At 48.7% G+C, this 22937-nt stretch overlaps 1 protein-coding gene across 1 annotated transcript; it reads left to right on the top strand.

The window, feature by feature from the left end:
* Window positions 1–219: 219 nt before the first annotated feature.
* ecrg4b (ECRG4 augurin precursor b) lies at window positions 220–22038 on the top strand. Its single transcript, XM_079840210.1, has 4 exons — window positions 220–344; window positions 1698–1745; window positions 16147–16313; window positions 21521–22038. Exons 1-4 carry the CDS (start codon window positions 275–277, stop codon window positions 21668–21670), a joined length of 435 nt encoding a protein of 144 aa, XP_079696336.1. The 5' UTR covers window positions 220–274; the 3' UTR covers window positions 21671–22038.
* The last annotated feature ends 899 nt before the right edge of the window (window positions 22039–22937 follow it).

Below are 22937 nucleotides of genomic sequence, written 5' to 3'. Positions count from 1 at the left end.
ACCAAATCCTCTTGATCACAAAGCTGACCAAAATTGTGTATACTTAAAAACTTGAGACTCTGAAACAACTGATTCAAGCTATCAAAGCACACTGTGGTATTTGTTAGGGGTAGGGGGCTTTGTTGGCTTCCAGTACACATTCTTCCACAAGCGCTAACAGGTCGCCTGTAGGAATGTTTGCCTGTTCGTCCAGGATGGTGCCTCGTTGTTCATTTCACTCCAGACCAAATCCTTCCCCACCTCACAGTGCAGCCACAGCTGATAGAACAACAGCATGTCACTCCACAGCCTCTGTGTGCAAGCCGTCCTTCTCATAAGCATCCTTTCTGTCTGCTCACCCTCAGGTATGTAATTTAAGGCTTTCCGTAGTGTGTTTGGGCTTTCAGACACCACATTTCAGAAGTGGCTTCATTACTTAATGAGGGTTTAGTGAACTTACAACAGGCCCTGTAAACAGGTTTTGTGAAGTGTGATGAAATGTAATAAAGGCTTGAAACTCTGTAAAATGTTAGACTTTGAACTCAACACTCAACAGTGTTTTACAATGCATGAGAAACCGTGCCCCCCCCCCTTTTTAAATCGTTCAGTATGTTCTTTAATCAGTTTTCACTAGGCATAGCTTAATTTACTAAGAATATCGATTAATTGCATTGCATTTTAGAACTGAACATATACATTTTTTAACATATGTAAAATTTTTACAATAATATTTCATTGGGTATAAAATAACAAGTTTAGAGAATATTTAAAATATACATTTTCTATTTAAATGGGACATTTTCAAAATTGTGAAATCTAACATGTCAACTCTACAGTGTATAACAAGGAAATCAACACACAAACATAAAAAAAAATCTATACAGTGACAAGCCGTAATGATCAGGGTTCATGCACGTGTGGAGAACAAAAATAGGTTTGAAAGAACAGATGCTGTAAATGCTGTAGTCGTTTGGTTGGTACATTTACATTTTCACAGTTGCAGATCATTGATAGATATAGCACCCCTTGCATAACAAATTTATGAAATTTGGTGTGTTTCAGTTTTTATATGCATCATACTCTGCATGTATAAACCAAGTTTCATAGCCATTGACCAGTCACAAAAAATGAATTGGCTGTTGAACATTGATTGTTGATTGATAATATTGTCATACGTAATATTAGGACATGTACTTAGAATATTCATGCTAAATTCAGCAGTTTTGGATTTTTTTTTCTGTAGTGTAATTTGGCCTGTGTCCTCTGAATGTCCAGTTGTCTACAGCATGTAAGTGCCCTGCAACTTGGACTTTGGAAAATATATAATTAGTCATTAATTGGTCGTTTTTGGCAACACCCCACATTTTTAATGGCTTAAATTACACAACTTCTATTCTGCAAGAAGGATTTGTGTGTGTTCACCTAAATAGTGGGGAGCATTTGAGACGTCCCACAAAATGTGTTGGCTTCCGTTAAAAATTAGGGTCTTTGACAGATAATAATAAAGGTTCAGTCAACTATAATTTCATTATGGGTGACAGCTACTTTGTGGTGGTTAAACAAGGAAATGAGTGACAGACAGCTGTTGTATTGCTGTGATATTGGACTACACGAACTATGGAATTGCTTACAGTGTTATTAAATATCGGGCCTACATTTATGTCAATCAATGTGATCTAATTTCAATATATTTAAGCAACATTGTTTGTTTGTTTTAGGTGGTTCATCTGAGAGTAGACTTCACAGGATCCTCGTGAAACGAGATGGTGAGACTATGTCAACATTTTACTGGTTAATGATACATGGTTTATTAACACTCTCATTCTACCAGCATATTCCAACTAATCACCCACCCTGTCCATCATGCCAGCAGTTTAGTCATTTACCATGAATCTTTAATTATAGCCTGATGCCTTTTTTACTCCATCAATTTCTTCACACTTGCGCTTCATCAGCTTCTGACCTCCAAAACTGACAGAGATTGATGGCTGATATGTTCCAAGTGAAGATAACATGGATGATTATAAACTAAAGACGTCGCTGATATTTATAACATGGAAGTGCGGAAGCTTTGGGCTGTAGATTGGGTCAAGTCTCTGTGTATCATCGTCAGAGCAAGATAATTGGGAAGGGGTGGTGTCGCTTTAGGCTGTTATCATCCTCTGCGCTTAAAACACATGTTTCTCTTTTAAACTGACCTGGGGCCTGATATTTTAGAATTCATGAACCAAAAAACCTACATGAATGCACAAAGGGGGTCGAAACTTTCCGTATTTAAAGTAATGGTTTTCTTCACAAAAAAAAGGTGTCCTGTTAATGAAATTATTAAAATAATTGATGATGCACAAAAATAAATAAATAAATAAAAAAATAAATAAAAATAAATATAAATAAATAAATAAATGAATAAATAAATACAAATATTCAAGTCTGAACCTTCATTCCCCACATTTATCACAGACTGTGAAAACTATATTTTCAGAAAGAGTTTGCACTGCATCTGTCAAATCATATACTGTCTGAGTAGGTTATATATTTGATAATAATAATAATAATAATAATAATAATTTTTACATTTATATAGCGCTTTTTCTGAGTCCTCAAATCGCTTTACATAGAAGGGGGAATCTCCTCAAACACCACCAATGTGCTAGCCTGGTCTTACCAGACTTTTGTACATTTCATTTGTACAGAGAGTCTGGCCACTCTCCATTGACAAGCGTTAACTTCCTTGAAGGCGGGTACTCTGTTGAAGTTTAAAACTATTGGATCTGCCCAGAGCCACTCTGGATATGCCATAACAAATCGCTAACATTTGGTCGTGACGCATATCATGAGGCGTTTGCCTTTTTTTCTCACATGGAAATCCGTAAAAATCAGTGATAAAACCTTGTGCATTCGGATGGTGATTTATTCACGGTGGAGGGGAGAGTTTTGTGTTCGGGAATGCGCTGCTCACGTGGTCCGTAACATACTGTAAATAAAATATATGCTTGGTATGATAAGAATAAATGCTGCTGTAAATAACGGCCCAATTCGAATGTTTACGTGCTTTTCTTTCTTTTATTTTTTGAGCGTGATGAAATATATTGCTCTTGAAAATACTTGCCAGCATTTAAAGAAATACAAGTCTAGAAATGCATCCAAATTACAGTGAAGCGCAGCCGTACGGTGCTCTGCAGTGGTCAAAAAGGATATAAACAGTGAATTTTGAAGTGATATATTCTTGAAAACTCAGAGATGTGGATTTGGACAGCAATTAAATGACCACACGACCTTGGTGTTTGTCTAAAACAGTAGGTAATTCGGCCGGGGATTTTTACGCGGGTGGTGGGAGACGGACGACAATAAAATCCCTGACTAGCCCTTATAAATGATGACCTAAATGCCTTACGACCGCACGCGAAACAATTAACTTACCGGGGCTTCAGCCAACTCCTTCACCACTAACGGAGCGAGCTGGAAAATCAAACTTTTCCCGGGACACAACATCATGGCCTCCAAAAAAACTCTCAAAAAGATTGTTCTTGCTCCGGCTTTAACTTCTGGATATTCAGCAGCGGTGCCACAATGGAATGAATGGATAAAGTCGCATCTTTTCTCTGCTGCCATTACTGAACTACAACTCAAACTAGCTCATAACATCAACGTCATCGTTCTCAGCCACTCCCTCTGTTCGCTGATTGGACCTAAGACTATACAGCAGTCCCAGACGGAGTACTGAAGGAAAAGGAAAATTGAGCGGAAGTACGCAGGAGGGCGGAGCCAGGCTACCAATGTGCAGCATCCACCAGGGGTGTGTTTCCCGTACAACGATGTAACTCACTGCGTAACTACCATAGTACGTTGCATCGTTGACGAAATCAACTAGCTAGTCACAACTGTTTCCTGAAACCATATTGTCGCAAATCTGTTGTTCAACCACGTTGGTTAATGATGTTACGCAGGTGGTGGAGTAATAACTTCTTTTAATGAATTATTTTGAGATCGAATTTATGCTAGATTTTTTGGCTATAAATTATGGACATGGCACATGAGGACTAGTTTTTATTTTTCTCAGTTATTTTGCTTTATTTCCAGATTCATATAGGTTCATTCTTACGTACTAGAGCACGTCCACACATGCGCACTCTTCAAAAAAAGTTGCTTTAAATCCCTTGACAAACTAAAAGACATAAATTACATTTGTATGTATTCAAAATAAAAGATATAGATTGTACTATATGGCAGCATGCTTATTTTGCTCAAGATAAGGATTTATTAAGTCCACGTGTCATGCAAACAAGAAGAGCTGTCTTTCCAACCACGCAACTTTGCGATGCTGTTTGCAAATGTCTGTTGGAACTATGGTTTCGGGTTAACTGTTAAAAAACTATGCATGTGTAAAGTATGAATATTATCACGCATGAATGTGTAAGGACCACTCGTCGGCCCGCAATCCAATGGGGTGGACGAAGGTATAATATGTGTTTGTCTTTTCCTAGCGCTCCTATAAGGTATGCTTAATTTATAAGAATTTTGTTTCAATTTTACTTTTGCTCGAATTTACCTTTAACTAATAAATATAACCTTCATAATAACAATTATAAATAATAAAAAACAAAATATTTTCATTGTCAAGTTCATATAACTTGCTAAGTCCGGCTTGTTTATACCTGGTGTTAAGATGCGTTTTGGTCGATCGGATCACAAGTAGACAAAGGAGACACATTTCAGTTTACACTTGGAATTTTCTCTACTTTCAATCCCTTCTGTCCTGATTTCTTCATTTATGAGCTTTTTCAGATCTTTCAATCTAATGGATGAAATAAGCTCACGCGACTGGAGACGACGGAAAAACGTGCAAAGCAGCAGCAAACCAAACTTGGGTCTTCAGCCGACAAAGTTTAAATCTCGTCTGACTAGCATGCTGGTCTTTTGTGGCTGTTTTGAACACATCTGACCACATGAGCATTTACACTACGAAAGCAATCTGGTTGAATGCATTTTTGACTACCTCTGGAAGTGGTCAAAAGTGGACAAGCTCAAAACATTTTATACCCTATTTATACCTGTATTTAGCATCATCCACTTGTGATCCAATTGACCAAAACGCATCTTAATACCAGATGTAAACAGGGCCTCAGTTTAGACAGAAATCGTCTCGGTTACGTATGTAACCCTCGTTCCCTGAGGAGGGAACGGAGACGTACGTTAGTGACTAACGAATGGGGGTTTCGCTTAGAAGCCAATCATCTTCTTCGTATTCAACAGCGCCCAATGGCAGTGCCAATGCCATGGGCATGCGGAATTTGCATGCGTAACTCCGCCCCACCTCGTGGGTATATAAGGAAGTACGCTGGCAACATCGCATTATGTTACTGCTGCAGGAGCCAAGACTGAACTCCGCGTTCCAGGCAGCACAGCTGACGTGGCAAGGAAACGTACGTCTCCGTTCCCTCCTCAGGGAACGAGGGTTACATACGTAACCGAGACGTTCCCTTTCGTTCAGTCACTACGACGTACGTTAGTGACTAACGAATGGGGGATCCTATTCAACAACGCCACTCGGCTGTCATCCAGTGCCCTGCGTAAGTGTGAGACCCGCCACTTAAGGCCGTAGGACTCCCACTTAACACAGGATTACCAAGGTACACTGGGAAGCATATCCCAGTGAGGGAATGCCAAGATGCCTACCGTAGGGAGGACTTAGAGAATACACATATGACCCGCTGAGGGTTGCATATGGAAGATCTCTAGGGTACCAGCCGAAGGTGGATTTTTAACCCTAGGGGTGGCAGGGACTTGCCAAGGGAAAGACACCTGCTCACTGAGGAGGCTTACGGTGTGAATACTCGTGTGGGGGTCGCCGGAGGGGAACCATGCACACGGAGCACCTGGCCGGACATGAGGGTCTGGGCTCGAAAGGGCAGACTGAACTGATGTCGGCGTAAGCAGTGCTGGAGGAGCTCAGGGCTCTCGGGGAGCTCACCTGAGGAAAATATCGCACGTATCCAGTCCTTGGAGTGGAATGGCGAGCAAGCGAAGACACCTGAGCCTGGCCCATTACCGGCCACCCGTAGGGGCGAGTACATAGTCGGACACTGGCTCCACTCGGAGATTGTAGAATCTGGCGAATGTGTTGGGTGTCGCCCAGCCTGCAGCTCTGCAGATGTCTGTTAGCGAGGCGCCATGCGCTAGAGCCCAAGAGGAGGGCACACTCCACCGGACACCAAGGGGACATGGTCGGCCTTGCTGCTGGTATGCCAAAACAATGGTGTCCACTATCCAGTGAGACAACCTCTGCTTTGAGAGAGCGCTTCCCTTCCGCTCTCCACCATAACAGACAAAGAGCTGGTCTGAGGTCCTGAAACACTGCGTCATGTCTATGTAGGCGCGGAGAGCGCGTACTGGACAGAGCAATGCCAAGGCTGGGTCTGCCTCCTCCAAAGGCAGCGCTTGCAGGTTCACCACCTGATCTCGGAACGGAGTGGTGGGAACCTTGGGCACATATCCGGGCCGGGGTCTCAGGATCACGTGAGAGTTAGCCGGCCCGAACTCAAGGCACGCTTCGTCAACCGAAAATACTTGCAGGTCCCCGACCCTCTAAGCGAGGCCAATGCGGTCAGCAGAGCCGTCTTCATAGACAAGAGCTTAATCTCAGCCGACCGCAAAGGCTCAAAGGGAGGCCTCTGCAGAGCACTTAAGACTACTGAGAGGTCCCAAGAGGGAACGAGAGGAGAGCGAGGAGGATTCAGTCTCCTCGCCCCCCTCAGGAACCTGATGATCAGGTCGTGCTGCTACTTACCTTTTTGTCTCCCAGGAGATCGTGGTAGGCAGATATTGCGGCCACGTACACTTAAGGGTGGAAGGAGACAGCCTTCGTCCCACCCCCTCCTGGAGAAATGAAGCACAGACCCGATCGGGCATTTCCAGGGGTCTTCCTGGCGGGAAGAGCACCATGTGACGAAGAGGTCCCACTTCAACGCATAGAGGTGTCGTGTAGACTCTGCCCTAGCGGAAGTGATGGTAGCGACCACCGCAGGTGGAGGGCTACTCAAACCAGCCGCGTCCCGTCCAGAAGCCACACGTGGAGCTTCCAGAACGCTGGATGCGGGTGCCAAAAGGTGCCCCGTCTCTGAGGAGTCTCAGAGGAATAGGCCAGGGAGGGGCTGTCGCAAGGAGTAGCAGTTCTAAGAACCAGGTCCGGCCGTGCCAACGGGGCGACCAACATGACCTGCTCCTTGTCCTCCCTGATCTTGCACAGTACCTGTGCGAGAAGGCTCACTGGGGGAAACGCATAATAGCGTAGCCCCGACGACCAGCTGTGCGCCAGTGCATCCGTGCCGACCATAGGTCAGGGAATAATACAGGGAGCAATGGGAAGAGTCCTGGGAGGCAACAGGACTACCTGTGCGTCGCCGAACCGTTCCCATATCAGCTGGACCGTCTGGGGATGGAGTCTCCATTCTCCAGGAAGTGGCTGAAGCCGTGAGCTCGTAGGCTGTACGGTTCAGGACTCCCGGGATGTGGACAGCATGAAGGGACCTCAGATGCTTCTGACTCCAAAAAACGAGATGGCGGGCGAGTTGAGACATACGGCGGGAGCGTAGACCGCCCGGCCGTGTCGTCTGTCCTGACTAGTACATGTTGACCCTTCAGCAACGCTCGGAAGCGGTGCAGGGCGAACCGTACTGCCAGCAACTCGAGGCAATTGACATGCAGAAGCTGGGGTCCTATCCAGGAGCCCGTGGCTGCTTGTCCATTGCACATGGCACCCCAGCCCGTGGATGATGCATCTGTTGATACAACAAGATGCCTGGAAACTCGTTCTAAGGACACTCCGGTCCGTAGAAAACTGAGGTTCGACCACGGGGAGAGAGTCTGTAAGCAGGCCCGAGTCACTTGTACCCGGAGCATGCCAGACCGCCATGCCCATCTCGGGACTCGATCGCGTAGCCCGTGCTGAAGCGGTCTCATATGAAGCAATCCGAGCGGCGTTACCGCGGCTGTAGATGCCATATGCCCCAGGAGCCTCTGAAACAGTTTCAGTGGAACCGCACTCTTGCCCTCGACTTGTCGAAGGGAAGTCAGCAGAGACTGCGCGCGCTCGCTCGAAAGCTGCGCGCACATGGCGCCCGAGTCGATCCATACCGAGAAAAGAGATCCTCTGCGCGGGGCAAAGTTTGCTCTTCTCCCAGTTGACCCGAAGGCCCAGACGGGCTAGGTGATGGAGCACCAAATCTCTGTGTCCGCAAACCTGCTCTCGAGAGTGACCCAGTATGAGCCAGTCGTCGAGGTAATTCAGGATGCGAACCCCGTGCTGCCGAAGGGGCGCAAGGGCTGCCTCGGCAATCTTCGTAAAGACGCGAGGGGACAGAGATAGCCCGAATGGTAGAACTGCGTACTGATATGCCCGCCCCTCGAAAGCAAACCGTAGGAACGGTCTGTGTCGAGGTAGAATGGAGACATGGAAGTAGGCGTCCTTCAGGTCGATCGCTGCAACCAATCGTCTGGACGAACGCATTCGAAAAGGCGTTTCGCTGTCAACATCTTGAACGGAAACCGGTGGAGGTAACGGTTCAAGACGCGCAGGTCCAGGATCGGTCAAGCCCACTGGTCTTTTTGGGTACAATGAAGTACGGGCTGTAAAACCCGGAATTCACCTCGGCTGGAGGGACAGGTTCGATCGCACCCTTCGCCAGTAGGGTGGCAACCTCCGCTCGCATGACGGGGGCATTAGCCCCGATCATAGTGGAACGGACTCCCCGGAAGCAGGGAGGAACCTGCGCAAACTAAATCGCGTAGCCGCACCTGACTGTCTTTCGCGACCCAGCGGGACAGCCCTGGAATCTGAAGCCAGGCTCCCAGGAACTGCACCAGCGGGGTCCATCGGACTACAGGTGTACCCGGAGTGGGGCAGCGATGCAGCGTTACCGACCCGGACAAGGGAGGCTGTTGGGCGTCCCGGTGTGGGGGTGCGGTTAACGGCTGCGTCCTGACAGAGGAGACCAGGGAAGGACGCGCGTTCCACTGGGGTCTGCTCTGCCAGGAGGCTGGCGACAGAGAGGGATGCGAGTGGCGGGACCCGTGGGTGGCGCGCACTGTCATCACCGGTCTCTGGGTCCTCAGAGACAGGAACATGAGTTCTTCCCAAGCGCTGCTAGCCCGGGGGCCAGCAGCGGAGGATTTTCCCCCGGCCCTCCACCGGGGGAAGGAGAGGCCCTGCTACCATCCCCTGGGAAGAACTGGAACCCATCTCTGAGTTGTCCACCTCCAGCGTGGCGTTTAACCAGTCTGGGGAGCGGACTGGGCGACATCCTCAACCACCTCCACGGCGCGGCCCAGGTTAAGGCTGCTGCTGGGGCCGGGCGGGAAGTGGGAGGGCGCCCTCGGCGGCGAGCGGACTGAGGCGACTGAGCCGGCGGCTGGTGCAGCAGCTGGCCGCCGGGGCAGTACGTGTTACAGCCTCAGTTTGCTCTGGGGCGGCCGAGAACTGTTGGGCGCAGTTCCCAGCCGCGCCGCCGAAGAGGCCAGCCTGGGATATGGGTGAGTTGAGGGGGCGGGCCCACTCAACGTCCTCCAAATCACCAGGTAAGGCCAGGTGTTCTCCCGGACCACAGCTGTGGACATCTCCCGACCCAGGGAGCGTGTGGCCACCTTCACCGCCCGGGGGCGGGATCAGTCGCGGCACGCAGCTCAATGAAGAGCCCTGGGTCGGCTCCACCCTTGTGCATGTGCAACGGGGCGGCGGCCTGCCCGTAGCTCTGCAGGACCACGCCACCGAAGTAGACGAGCCCACAGGCTTTGGGAGGGTGCTTAGGACAGCCACACCACGCCACGTCAAGCCCTCTGTGGACACCGTAGTGCGCAACAGAGAGTTCAACAGTGGGGGTGAGGGGGCCCCAGTGTACCCTAGGCCGCGGCCCCATCAAGGGCAGAGAAGGCGGAGGAGGCCACCAAACGATCGCGGGAAGCACGGGGACTTCCAGGACCGCGTGATCTCCTCATGCATCTCGGGAGCGAAAGGCATTGGGGGCGGGGCCCAACAGCTGTCGGGTGCCGTCCCCAAAAACCAATCGCGCAACCACGAGCACTCGCGACTGGGCGGAGTTCCACACCAGCGCGAGACTCGCGGCTGCCCGAGATAACATGGCTGTCAACCTTAGGTCGGATCAGGCAGCGCTGACACACCCGGAGGCGGAGCACAACTCCTAATCGTCATCCCCAAAGGACTCCAGCCCACCTTGGGATGCGGCGATCGACATCTCACTGCTATCTGGAGCGTGGACGAAACGAACGAGGCGTCAGAGACGGGCCGCTGTTTCAGTCCAACACTCGCGGGTTTAAGCAATGTGCAAGAGGGGGCGTGGCCCGAGGAATGATCGTCGGGGTTCTTAATACCACGGCACCGCACTCAGGTCACCCTGGCCACCAGCCAAAGTACCACCTCACTCGGAGACGGTAGATTGGGGTGTGGCAGAGGGGACTCTCTCTCCTCACGGAGATCACTGAGTCTCGACCGCAACATCGCGATGGTCACGTTCCCGCAGTGGGAACATGACGCATCCACAAACACTGCCCGAATGTGCTGAAGCCCAAACACATCGAGCAGTGAATGTGCCCATAGACAGCAACGGAGATCGATCGCACCCGGAAGTGCACGGGCGAACCGTCTTGAAAAAGACGTGCCACGCGCAAGCTCTTTTTGTGAGAGGAAAGCTCTGCAGAGTGCCGAAGCGCCCAGGGAAACACACACACAGCTGTTGCAGATCACTGCACAGATCAGCAGGCAGGCAGCATGAGATCGCTGGAACGCGCCGTAACACCAACACCCTGGAGAACCGCTGGTCTCGAAGACTGAAGAGAAGACTTCAGAATTCAGGCTTGTAGGAGTGAAGAGATCCTCTTGGCTCCAAAGCAAAAACATAATGCGATGTTGCCAGCGTACTTCCTTATATACCCACGAGGTGGGGCGGAGTTACGCATGCAAATTCCGCATGCCCATGGCATTGGCACTGCCATTGGGCGCTGTTGAATACGAAGAAGATGATTGGCTTCTAAGCGAAACCCCCATTCGTTAGTCACTAACGTACGTCGTAGTGACTGAACGAAAGGGAACAAAAGGTCTCAGATGATGTGCCTCATGCTCCATTCACTCATGAGCCGAACTTCAGTTTGATCTATCCTGGACACAATATTTGCGGTAACACCAGACTCCACTTTAATCTAGAAATAAATGATTTCAGAAGGATACACAATCAATCCAATATAAAATGTTATTGCCAATTGCACTATTACATTTTTAGAAGTCAATTCAAAAATGATAATGCAATTCTGAATCACATTTTAGCCAGCTGGCATTTATGTGCTCCTGTACATGGTTCCCTTTCAGTCTGTCACGTTCGACGTACTTCGGACGTCACCGACGAATTGGGATCACTTCAGGGAGCCCCTATCAGCTTCGAGATATAGAGAAAGGGCCAATGTGATTTGCATTTCGCACTCTGCCACGCACCGCACCGTGGGTATAAACAGGAAGTGAGAGCAGCGCATTATTGTCATTCACTTCGGAGCCGAACAGCGTTTCAACTGAGTTATTTTGACTGCCTGCTATTCAGCAAGAGTATTACAAGAGAACCAGAGAAGAGGACGCTTGTGCAAGCATGAAGGCACAGGACAGCGCGACCGCGATCTGCTGCATTAAAAACAACTGCTGTTTTCACAGCAACCACTGTTGGTATCGGTGAGCGTGTGTCTTGAGTGCAAACACAGGCTGCACCATCCCCTGTGTGTTGCTGCGGTTTCCCTGGGTGCTTCAGCACTGATAAAAGAGCATTTCCTCACAAAAGAGCAACACGGGTGTGACACTGCATCTTTTTCAAGATGTCATTCCACCCATGGAATGTCGCACAGCACACTCAGACCCCACTTCGGGCCAAGTTCAGGGGCGTTCACTTCACCTCCGTGTCGAAGGAGAACGCCTCTGTGCTCCAGGCGGAGATCGCAGTCCTACTGGTGAAGGATGCGATAGAGCCGGCCGGTTTCGACGGACGTATCAGTACAAAGTCCTACCCTTCGGGCTGTCCCTGTTCGCATCCTCGATGACTGACTGATCCTTGCCCAGTCGCGAGAGCAGTTGTGCGAACACAGGGACATGGTGCTCAGTCACCTCAGCCGGTTGGTGCTTCAGGTCAACTGGGAGAAGAGCAAACTCTGCCCTACGCAGAGGATCTCTTTTCTCGGTATGGAAATGGAATCGGTCACCCTGACTGCACGCCTCACGAGGAGCGCGTCCAGTCGGTGTTGAACTGCTTGAATTCTTTCAAATGCAGGACAGCGGTTCCACTGAAACATTTTCAGAGGCTCTTGGGGCATATGGCATCCACTGCCGCAGTAACGCCGCTCGGATTGCTTTATATGAGACTGCTTCAACGCTGGCTACACGACCGAGTCCCGAGATGGGCGTGGCACAGCGGAACCCTCTGTGTCCAAGTGACGCCGAGATGCCACCAAACCTTCAGCCCGTGGTCGGACCCTTCATTTCTACGGGCAGGAGTGCCTCTAGAACAAGTGTCCAGGCATGCTTTTGTCTCCACGGATGCGTCATCCATGGGTTGGGGTGCCACATACAACGGGCTTGCAGTTTCGGGTCTGTGGACGGGGTTTCAACTGCAATGGCATATCAATTGCATTGAGTTGTTAGCAGTTCGTCTTGCACTCAGCCGCTTCAAAACGCCGCTCAGAGGCAAGCACATTCTGGTCCGTACGGACAGCACTGCGGCCATTGCGTACATCAACAAACAGGGTGGTCTACGCTCCTGTCGCATGTCACAACTCGCCCGCCATCTCCTCTTATGGAGTCAGAAGCATCTGAGGTCGCTTTGTGCCACTCACATTCCGGGCCTGCTCAATCATGCAGCCTACGAGCTCTCACGTCAGCAAGTGCTCCTGGGAGAGTGGAGACTCCATCCCCAGACGGTCCAACTGATCTGGAGCTGATCCATGTCTGGTCCCTGGTAGGAGGTTCTAGGTGACCTACCACAGGCTGTGGTAGACACCATCACTTCCGCTAGAGCTCCCTCTACGAGACGGCTCTATGCGTTGAAGTGGAACCTGTTCGTCGATTGGTGCTCTTCTCACCGAGAAGACCCTCAAATATGTTCGATCAGTTCCGTGCTTTCCTTCCTACAAGATGGGTTGGAGCGAAGGCTGTCTCCCTCCACCCTCAAGGTGTATGTTGCCGCTATTGCCGCTAATCATGACATGGTAGATGGAAAGTCCTTCGTAAGCACAATCTGATCATCAGGTTCCTGAGGGGAGCAAGGAGACTAAATCCGCCTCGCCCCCCCCCCCCCCCATACCCTCTTGGGACTTAACTCTGGTGCTAACGGCACTGCAGAGAGCGCCCTTTGAGCCTTTGCAGTCAGCTGAGTTAAAAGTTCTCTGAAGACAGTACTCCTGACTGCATTGGCCTCCATCAAGAGGGTAGGGGACCTGCAGGCATTTTCGGTCGACGAATCATGCCTGGAATTCAGGCCCGGTATTTCTCATGTAATCCTGAGACCCCGGCCCGGATACGTGCCCAAGGTTCCCACCACTCCCTTCCGGGACCATGTGGTGAGCCTGCAAGCGCTGCCTTTGGAGGAGGCAGACCCAGCCCTAGCTTTTCTCTGTCCAGTTCGCGCCCTGCGGACTTACGTGGACAGAATGCAAAGCTTCAGGACCTCAGAGCAGCTCTTCGTCTGTGACCTGAAGACGTGCCCTGCCCGCTCGGGTTAAGAGCCCACTCCACCAGGGGTGTAGCTTCTTCCTGGGCGTTGGATCGTGGCGGCTCGCTGACAGATATTTGTAGAGCTGCGGGCTGGGCGACACCTAACACGTTCACTAGATTTATAGCCTCCGTGTAGAGCCGGTTTCTTCCCGTGTGCTCACTTCCCATAGTCAGTAACACTGAAGTGCCCGTTCTAGTGTTGGCTTGCTGCGCCATTCCCTTCCCCATAGAATGGATACGTGCGCTTATCTGCTCCAGTTGAGTTCCCCTAAGAAAGGTGAACCTTGTGAGTCCTCCGCAACCCGCGGCAGTCGGATGTGGCGGAGCGTCCGACGCCATGTCTAACACTCATATGCATCGGTGGAACTTGTGTTAGGCTAGGTTCCATATGTTGTGACCCCCACGGCAGTTCAATATGTGTATTCTTCCCCGGTTCGGCTCCCTTCGGCGAGCTTGTGTCTTTCCCTCGGCAGAGCTTCCTCTGCCGTCTCAGTACGGTGTTGTTCCCCGCCACAGATGGCCGGGGCCACCCCTGGGACTTCCGTATGTTGTACTGCCCAAAGCCAGTCCATACGTGTATTCTCCACATGGTAACTCCCTCTGGGCATGATGTGGCTTCCGCAGCGGCCCTCCCGGGCACGCTTTCCCAGCGTTATCCAATAAAGTCTACTGAGTGGGTCTTGCGGAACAGCAGTGTGACTCTCCCTGCGTGAGTTTTCCTGCCCGGTACAGACAGGGTCTGAGGGGCTTTCGCTGGGCGCTGGAAGTGGTAGTAACTGTGGCGTTTTCCAAAGGGATCCCAATTGAAAGGGAACGTCTCGGTTACGTATGGTAACCCTCGTTACCATACAGAAGGGAACGGAGACGTACGTCCCGTCGCCACAGTTGCTGTACCATCACTGCATGGCCGAGTCACTAGTTCGGCTCCTCAGTGAAAAACAATAGTGCACTGCTCTCGCTTCCTGTTTATACCCGTGGTGCGGGGCGGAGCGCAAGATCCAAATCTCGCACGCCAATGGCCCATTGGCCCGTTCTCTATATCTCAAAGCTGATAGGGGCTCCCTGAAGTGATCCCAATTTGTCGGTGACGTCCGATGCACGTCTCCGTTCCCTCCTTCAGGGAACGAGGGTTACCATACTTAACCGAGACGGTTTACTGCCGCCATATGGGAAATAGCTGGTACACGTACGAGACAAACAAATTCAAAATAGTCACACATGTAACTTAAAATTGCTGGACAATTCCAGTGTTACAGTTATTAAAACTTTTCACAAGACACATGGTCTAGAATGCATAGCATCGACAACCTTTAACCTAAGTATTGCATATGACACTTACAGTAAAGCAGTCATGTGTTTTAAAGAATAAATGCAACTATATGTGTACATGTAGTAGAATCCCCCTTGGTTACAGAATACCCTGACTGTTTTTCCAGTTTTCCTTAAATTTCCAACCAGAACAAAAGAGCTGTAAATATTTATTACACACATATTTTTGGAATTGTGTTGGGCCTATTCATGTCCCCTGAATAGTTGCACCTGGTTTCAGGGGAGAGGAGCAATGATTATCAAATATCTTGAAGGAACGCCACACAACAGGAAAACAGAATTCTCCAAAATGTTCAATCTTTCTCATAAAATAAGTTCTACCAGAAAGACTCGGGAGAATAAATACTGTGACAATTATCCATTTATTAACAACCCAGCAAGCAATAAAGTACTTTGGCATAGGCCCCGTCCGTAGCTCGCAATCTGAGGGTCCGGACTCTGCATATCCTGCCTGAAGACGAAGGCAGAGGCGCAGCCGACCCCCCCGTGAGGTATGGAAGGGACCATCCTGGTGGTGGTGGGGTGGATGTAGGGAAGGATTTGACTTGGAGGTGGTGGGGAGGATGGTGTTGAATTGGAGCGTCAGCATCTGCGAACTCAGACATTAGTAGTTACCGATCTTTTATACCCAAGTATTAGAATGTGATTGGATAGATAAAAAGTTGAAGTGACGTGACAATTAAGAACTTATGCTAAAGCTTTCATTGACTGCTGTGAAATTGAGACCATTTTACCAACCACACTGGGACATTTAAAATTATACCGAAGATGAAAAGGAAAAATACAATTAATTCACAAGATACATATGGTATACTTGTAGATATTCATAGGTGAACTTTTAGTGACTTGAGTCAATTCTCCATATGAGTAAATATTCCGTATGGGTACATTTGACCACCTTTATGCATTCTGGGGGTTGTGATACCCCCATCCCCCTTCCTATTACCAAGAAATATGAAAAATGACATTGATGAGTGTAACACAGTTCAATGATAAATATGTTGACCCAGGAACGAGTTTAACTAGGCAAAATTAAGACGTTCCTCTGACTCTGGCCTTGAATGTTTCCTTTTCTGTTTACACAGCAAAGGAGCTGGAAGCCAGGCCTAAAGCACAGATAGCAGTGTTGCAGTCCAAGGCTAAAGAGTTTCTGTCAGCTCTTCACAGAACTAAGAGAAACGTGTGGGACCGAAGCCGTCCCGATGTCCAGCAGTGGATCCAGCAATTTATGTATATGGGCTATGATGAGGCAGTGAGTAAAACCGTAATCATACAAATTATGTCAAATAGCCTATGTCAATTGTCATAATGCAATCATGTGCAGTCTACCTCATTGTTTTATTTCGCAGTACATTAAATATTCACACTGATTTTTTGATATAACCACAGAATGTCAAGTAATTATCAGCAAAGTCAAATGAAGCTGAGCCCAAAGTATAATGAGAGTAGTTATACTTAGTTATAATGAGAACAGGGTGATGTCTCAGTTAAAACTAGAGTACTTTGAACACTGTACTGTGTGATTAGTAGTCTGGCTATCACCAGACCAAGCTCATTTTAAGATTGAACATTGGTCTGGGGAGTCTGCTCTGTATTTTCTACTGCACAAGAGGCGTGATCAACTGAGCCGGGGCCGGATGGCTGAGGGTGAACCACAGTGGGCAGTGGGACGTCTCTCGAGACGCGAAGAGATCCACTTCCACCGGGCCAAACCTCTGGCACATGGCCTCCACCACCTCGGGGTGGAGTCGCCACTCCCCGGGCCTCAGCCCCTGCCTTGACAGGATATCTGCCCGCTGGTTTTGGTCCCCAGGGATGTACATCGCCCTGAGGGACGACAACTTCCCCTGGGACCACAGGAGAACCTGGTGTACCAGTCTGTAAAGAGGGCGCGACCTCAGGCCCCCCTGATGATTTAGATACGATACAGCCGACATATTGTCGGATCGTATCAGGACATGGTGGCCGCGGAGGTCCGGGAGAAAGCTCCTCAGAGCTTTGTAGACCGCCAGCATTTCCAGGCAGTTGATGTGCCAGAAAGAATGCCGGGATCTCTTGCAAAGCGGCCTTCCATGACCGCGCCCCAACCAGAGAGGGAGGTGTCTGTTGAAACGGTTTTCCGGCAACAAAACACTCCCAACACTGGCCCCTGGGACACGAACCAAGGCTTCTTCCATATGACAAGGGAACGAAGGCATCTGCCGTTACCCTGATCATACGGAAAGGGTTTCCCCTGGGGGAAAAACCCTTGGTTGCTAGCCACCACTGGAGGGGTCTCATGTGGAGCAGGCCGAACGGTATCACGTTGGATGCTGCTGCCATGAGACCCAGCAGTCTCTGGAACTGCTTCACAGTGAGGCTGTGGCCCAGCTTAACTCTCGAGACCATCGCCAGTATGGACTCGACGCGAGCGGGGGACAATTGTGCCCGCATCAACGTCGAATCCCACATGACCCCCAGGAATGTGGTCCTCTGTGAGGGCGTCAACACGCTCTTCTTCGTGTTGAGTCTCAGCCCCAAGCACCTTATGTGGGCCAGAACGACATCTCGATGTCGAACAGCCATATCGCACGACTGGGCCAGGATGAGCCAGTCCTCGATATAGTTGAGTATGCGGATGCCCTGGAGTCTCAACGGAGCCAGTGCTGCATCCATACACTTCGTGAAGGTGCAAGGGGAAAGAGCTAGGCCGAAGGAAAGAACCCCGCGCCCATCCTGAGGGAGCTTGGCAAAGGAGGCGTTGCGCTGGCAAAAAGCCTTCTTAGCCTAAGGGTGACCAGAGGGACGTCATTCAGGTCAAGCAGGCCTCCAAGCAATCCTAGCTTCGGCCAGATTGCTGAGAGCCATCCCCCACAGGGTGGAACGATCGAGGTCGCTTCCTCCCTGGGGCTCTCTGGGAATTGATGCTGTGTTCCCGCTGTCCATGACGCTTCGGGCCGCATCAATTCCCTGCTTCCTGTTCCATCACCCGCACCTGCTCCGGGCTGACCACAGTCCGGACCACCCCCTTGAACTTTGGGGGAGGGAAACCGAACTGCAGCCTGTAACCCCGTTCCACAGTACGCAGGGCCCACGCAGATATACCCGGAAGGCATGACCATGCACCGAGATAATCTACTAAGGGAACTAGCCTCTCGAGGCCAGTCTCGGGTGTTAACCGAGCCTCCTCCCCAAACCCTCGAAGTGGCTGACCGGCAGGGCGAAGTTGGGGAAGAGTTTCGGCGTGCGCACGCGATTGCTGGATTGCAGGCAGTACCGCCGCTGGCCGTTTTGATGCCCTATGTGCGATCACTTCATGATGTCCGTGGTGGCGTTCTTGTGGCATTTTCTTGTGGTGCCCCCCTGAGCACTTGGTGCCCACGTGTGATGCGTGTAATGGGAGCGGCGGCACTGGCCGCAGGTCTTATTAGAGGTGGCTGGAGCAGCGCGCGCGCAGGGAATCGATGCGGCCCGAAGCATCATGGACTGCGGGAACACAGCATAAATTCCCGAGAGCCCCAGGGAGGAAGCGACCTCGATCGTTCCACCCTGTGGGGGACGGCTCTCAGCGATCTGGCTGAAGCTAGGATCGCTTGGAAGCCTTCTTGACCTAATTGACGTCCCTCAGGTCGCCCTTAGGCTGAGAAGGCTTCTTGCGAGTGCAACGCCTCCTTTGCCAAGCTCCCTCAGGATGGGTGCGGGAGGCGACACTCTGCTTCTGCACCTCACGGTGCGTGGAGCTGGATGACGGACCGGGCTGCCCACTCGGAGCAGCCTGAGCCGAGGAGCCAGAGCGGCGAGGGATGAACTTCTGGAAGCCGGCCGACTGCTTCCTCACCTCCTGAAACCTCTCGACGACGGTATCAACCGCACCGCCGAAGAGGCCAGAAGGCGAGATCGGGGCATCAAGGAGAAAGTGTTTCTCCCTCTCCTTGATCCACGACAGGTTGAGCCAGAGATGTCTCTCGACGCACACCAGACCAGTCATGGACGACCCACAGCACGGGCCGTCTCCTTGGTAATGCGGAGAGACAAGTCGGTCGCCTTCCGGAGTTCGGTGAAGTCATCTGGGGAGGTACCCTTGCCCTCATCCAGCTCTTTGAGGAGGTCAGCTTGGTATGCCTGCAGGACCGCCATGGTGTGCAGGCAACCAGCAGCGCGACCCGCCGCACTAAAAGCCCTCCCGACCAACCTGGAGGTATCGCGGCAAGGTTTAGTGGGCAGCGTCGGAGCCTTCAGTGATGCAGCGGCCCCGGGTGAGAGGTGGCCCGTGAGCGCCTCTTCCACCCACGGCAACGCTGCATAACCCGACTCAGCCGCCCCCAGCACGTTTGCAAAGTCAAGCACTGGGGGATTTGATAAACGGGCTGAGAAGGGTCTTTCCCATGATTTACACAAATCGTTGTGTAAATCAGGGAAGAAGGGAAGGCCCTGACGTGGAGGCTGAACCTGACGCCTGAAAAAGCGTTCATCCAGTTTAGATGGCGGCTGGATGTCCACTATTTCCTGTTGTCAATCTAAGTTAAGCTTGGCCACGGCATGGGTTTTAACCTCCACGAGCTCCTCCAAAGCGGGCGTGTGGAATGGCGAAGGTCCCACATCATCCGCCTCGGTTCCCGACTCCTCAGAGTTGGACAGCTCCTTCGAGAGCGGCCCGGGCATGCTGCACACCGAGACACTGCACACAGAGTTCATGTGTGTCCGTGCCCGTAATGTAACGAGGACATGGAGGCACACACAATCTGAAATGCTCGCTCGCCATGTTACAACTTTTCGATGATAGATGGTAGACAAACAACACCAAATATGACCAACAAACACAGAGCGCTAACGCTGAAGAGCAGAAAGCTATCTCTGTTGTGTTCAGACATCCTTTTGGTATCTTCCGGGTATGCCGTCACATACTACGTCATGACGCAACACCAATCAGGATTGGGCTGATTCCATTCATTCTTCAGACGCTTTACGCTAGGGGCGTTCCCCAAAGTGTCATCACAGCTTGTTATGCAGGTTATGCAGTGGGTTATGCAGCGTTCGAGTTCCCTCGAAGGGGAACTACAGATTCTCCAAATACTATTTTGCCACAACTTGGGCTCTGTGTGTGTTAGATACACTGTATTTGAAATAATGGGAACCATTTGTTTTCCTGAACATGTATAAACCAAACCCAAACTAATTTGACCATTTTAGGTCAATATTTTCCACGGGACATTTGGAATTTTTTATAGCCTCAGTGACCTATTAGGCTACCTTGACAGAGGTTAGTGCTCTCCGAGTGCTGGTTGGATTATAGCTTTGTGACATGAACAACAAAATGATGACATGGCATCGGCGATGATGTGAAGTTACAGAGGATAAAGTTACAGCTAGGAGCAGGGAGGATCAAGGGCAGGTAAGCAAAGCTGTTTAATTTAAAACATTGCCTGTCAATTAGCATTATGCTATCTGAATGGACCTCTGAGAGGAAGTCCTGCCCTGGCGGCTGACAGGTGTTTATATTGTGATAGCTTAGCCTCTAAATGTTTAATATTTCACTGTTACTTACCATTCTCCGGGTATTTTCTTTTCAACGGCAGTTCGACTATCTTCTTTCCCAGGCTTTGTGCCATCTCAAACAAAATTTGTGTGAAGTTAGAAGGGTGAAATTGCAAATGTTAAAACCGTCCCGTAAGGATGCCGTGAAATCAGCTGTGTATGTTAACCATGGAAACAGTAACTTCACTACGCAGCAACACGTTTTTTTTTTGTTTAGGTAAAACATAACAAGAATACAGTAATGGATGTTACTGTACTCTTGCTTTGTTTCACTAGGCTTTTTGCAGTTACTGTACAAACAACTACCATTTTTCTCCAAAACGACATACATTTGAGATCAGATGTTTTGTCACATAACAAAGGATGCCTTGAATGTCATGAAAATGATAACTAATTTTTGACCAAAAATGCAATTACTGCCTTTTTGTTTTGTAGGGCAGCATATTACACACTACACTAAAAGTAATATCCAGAAAATTGTAATAGGAGCACTTTAAGTCTTGTGGACTATTTTGAGATACATTTATGGTGTTTTTGTGTCTTTTTTGAAGCTCTAGTGCTTATTCTTTGTACTTTTTTAAAATAAAATTCTCCTTTTGTGTTCCATGCAAGAAATGTTTTTATTATTATTATTTTCATAAAAACAGTCTTATTTATTACAAACAACAACAACAACACAAAAAAATATATATTATATATGAGTCTGAATCTGAGCTGTGGTGTCATGTCACTGTAAGTGCATGTGCTTCTGCTGACATGTTCAGTTCTGACACTCAGTTCTGAGTGTGAGTCTGGTCTGCAATGTGTATTGATTCCATTACCGTTATTTCCTCATTAATTAGTTGTCCACCTCTGTTGTGTCTGCATAAAAAAGCCCAAATGTAACCTAAATCCTTTCCCATACAGTGTAATATCCGCTCTCATTCAACCATTATGTATTTACAGAGACTTGAGACTGATCTCTCCTATTGGATGGACCAGGCCAGATCAAATGACCAGGGCCGGCAGCATCATCACGATGAGAATGCACCTATGAGCCAACAGAACCCCGGTTCCTACAGACACGGGGCCAATGTCAATTATGATTACTATTAAACCACCTTACAACTATCTAGAACCTATCTAGAACCTATAACATTCGCTGTAAGAATTAGAGATTATTGGTAGACTCATAAATCACTCCATTGCTCTAGGCTAGGGCAATGTCCAATACCACACAACTGACAGTATGTCCCGTATATTATGTTTTTTTTTTTTCTTTTTTTTTTTAGGATTATGCAATTGCGTGAGAGGAAGCACATCAAAATTAGAGAGTGGAATTAATGAACAGTGAATTTAAAATTACTCTTGTTTTTCTTTTTTGCATTTTGTGATTGCATTACATGCTGACTGTATTGTATTTGTAAATATAATGGAAGTTTGAAGTGGCTACATCTTGAATAAAACTTCAATATGGTGACAGTTATTATGTCTCTGACACACTTGCACAGACACAGACTTGCGTAAGCATGTACACAAAAGGATATCAGTTGAATATAGATAAGCATGACTCATTTAACTGCAAAATGAATGGGCAGACGTAATGATTTCACAACTCGATTCATACAAAGGCCACAACATCTAAGGCTGAGGGCACTTTCCTTTACAAACAACTAAATTATGAATAGTCAATTGGATAAATCTGCTAAATCTATTGTTCTCCTGAATTCAGATGGTCAAAGAAGGTTTCAGGAATTCTTATAGCATGTTCTTAATTTTTTAAACCAGACAATTTGCAATATTACATGAGAACAGTGGTGTTCCAAACATGATCATGCCATAGGTAATTCACAGCCATGCTAATACTGGGACAAGCAGCACAATTGTGAGTGAGTGTGATATTACTTTTTATGCAAACGTTAAATAAACAAATAATGTAGTATTGAGTAACTAAGATTTTTGACACAATATTACCAGTTAATTTGTCTATTTTTTCTCCATCTGCAAACATATTTCCAACTATGTGAAAGCAGAATCTTCAATTGGTCAACACGCAGTAGTGAGGTTTCCATTCTTCCATCAGTTTTGTGATCAAATCGGTTAATTGAATGATTCAATGACTCACTTACATTACAGTCATAGTCTTGACTGGAATGTACAAACATGAAAATTAGAAAGTGATACTAACTGTAGGAAATTACTGTGTATCAGAGTTGTGATTCCAAAATTCATATGCAAATTCACCTAGCACACTGGTCAAAAAATGCTGTGCTGACGAAAAAATCACTAATATTTTATGGTCAAGAGGAATAGCTAAGAACAGACCATATTTATTTAGTTTTGTAGGCTGAAGAGCTTATGGGGCTTTGAAAGTTATTGTTGT

The sequence above is a fragment of the Gobio gobio genome (assembly GCF_949357685.1).
Source record: "Gobio gobio genome assembly, chromosome: 17".
NCBI lineage: Eukaryota > Metazoa > Chordata > Actinopteri > Cypriniformes > Gobionidae > Gobio > Gobio gobio.
The sequence above is the reverse complement of the archived record's forward strand: the minus strand, read 5'-3'. Positions and strand labels throughout refer to the sequence as shown.

Bases quoted from the DNA above. Each gene is read 5' to 3' on its own strand.
- ecrg4b (XM_079840210.1), top strand. From the start codon at position 275: ATGTCACTCCACAGCCTCTGTGTGCAAGCCGTCCTTCTCATAAGCATC. The intron at 1,746-16,146 runs GTGAGACTATGT...CTGTTTACACAG, and splicing joins GATCCTCGTGAAACGAGATG to CAAAGGAGCTGGAAGCCAGG. The intron at 16,314-21,520 runs GTGAGTAAAACC...ATGTATTTACAG, and splicing joins ATATGGGCTATGATGAGGCA to AGACTTGAGACTGATCTCTC.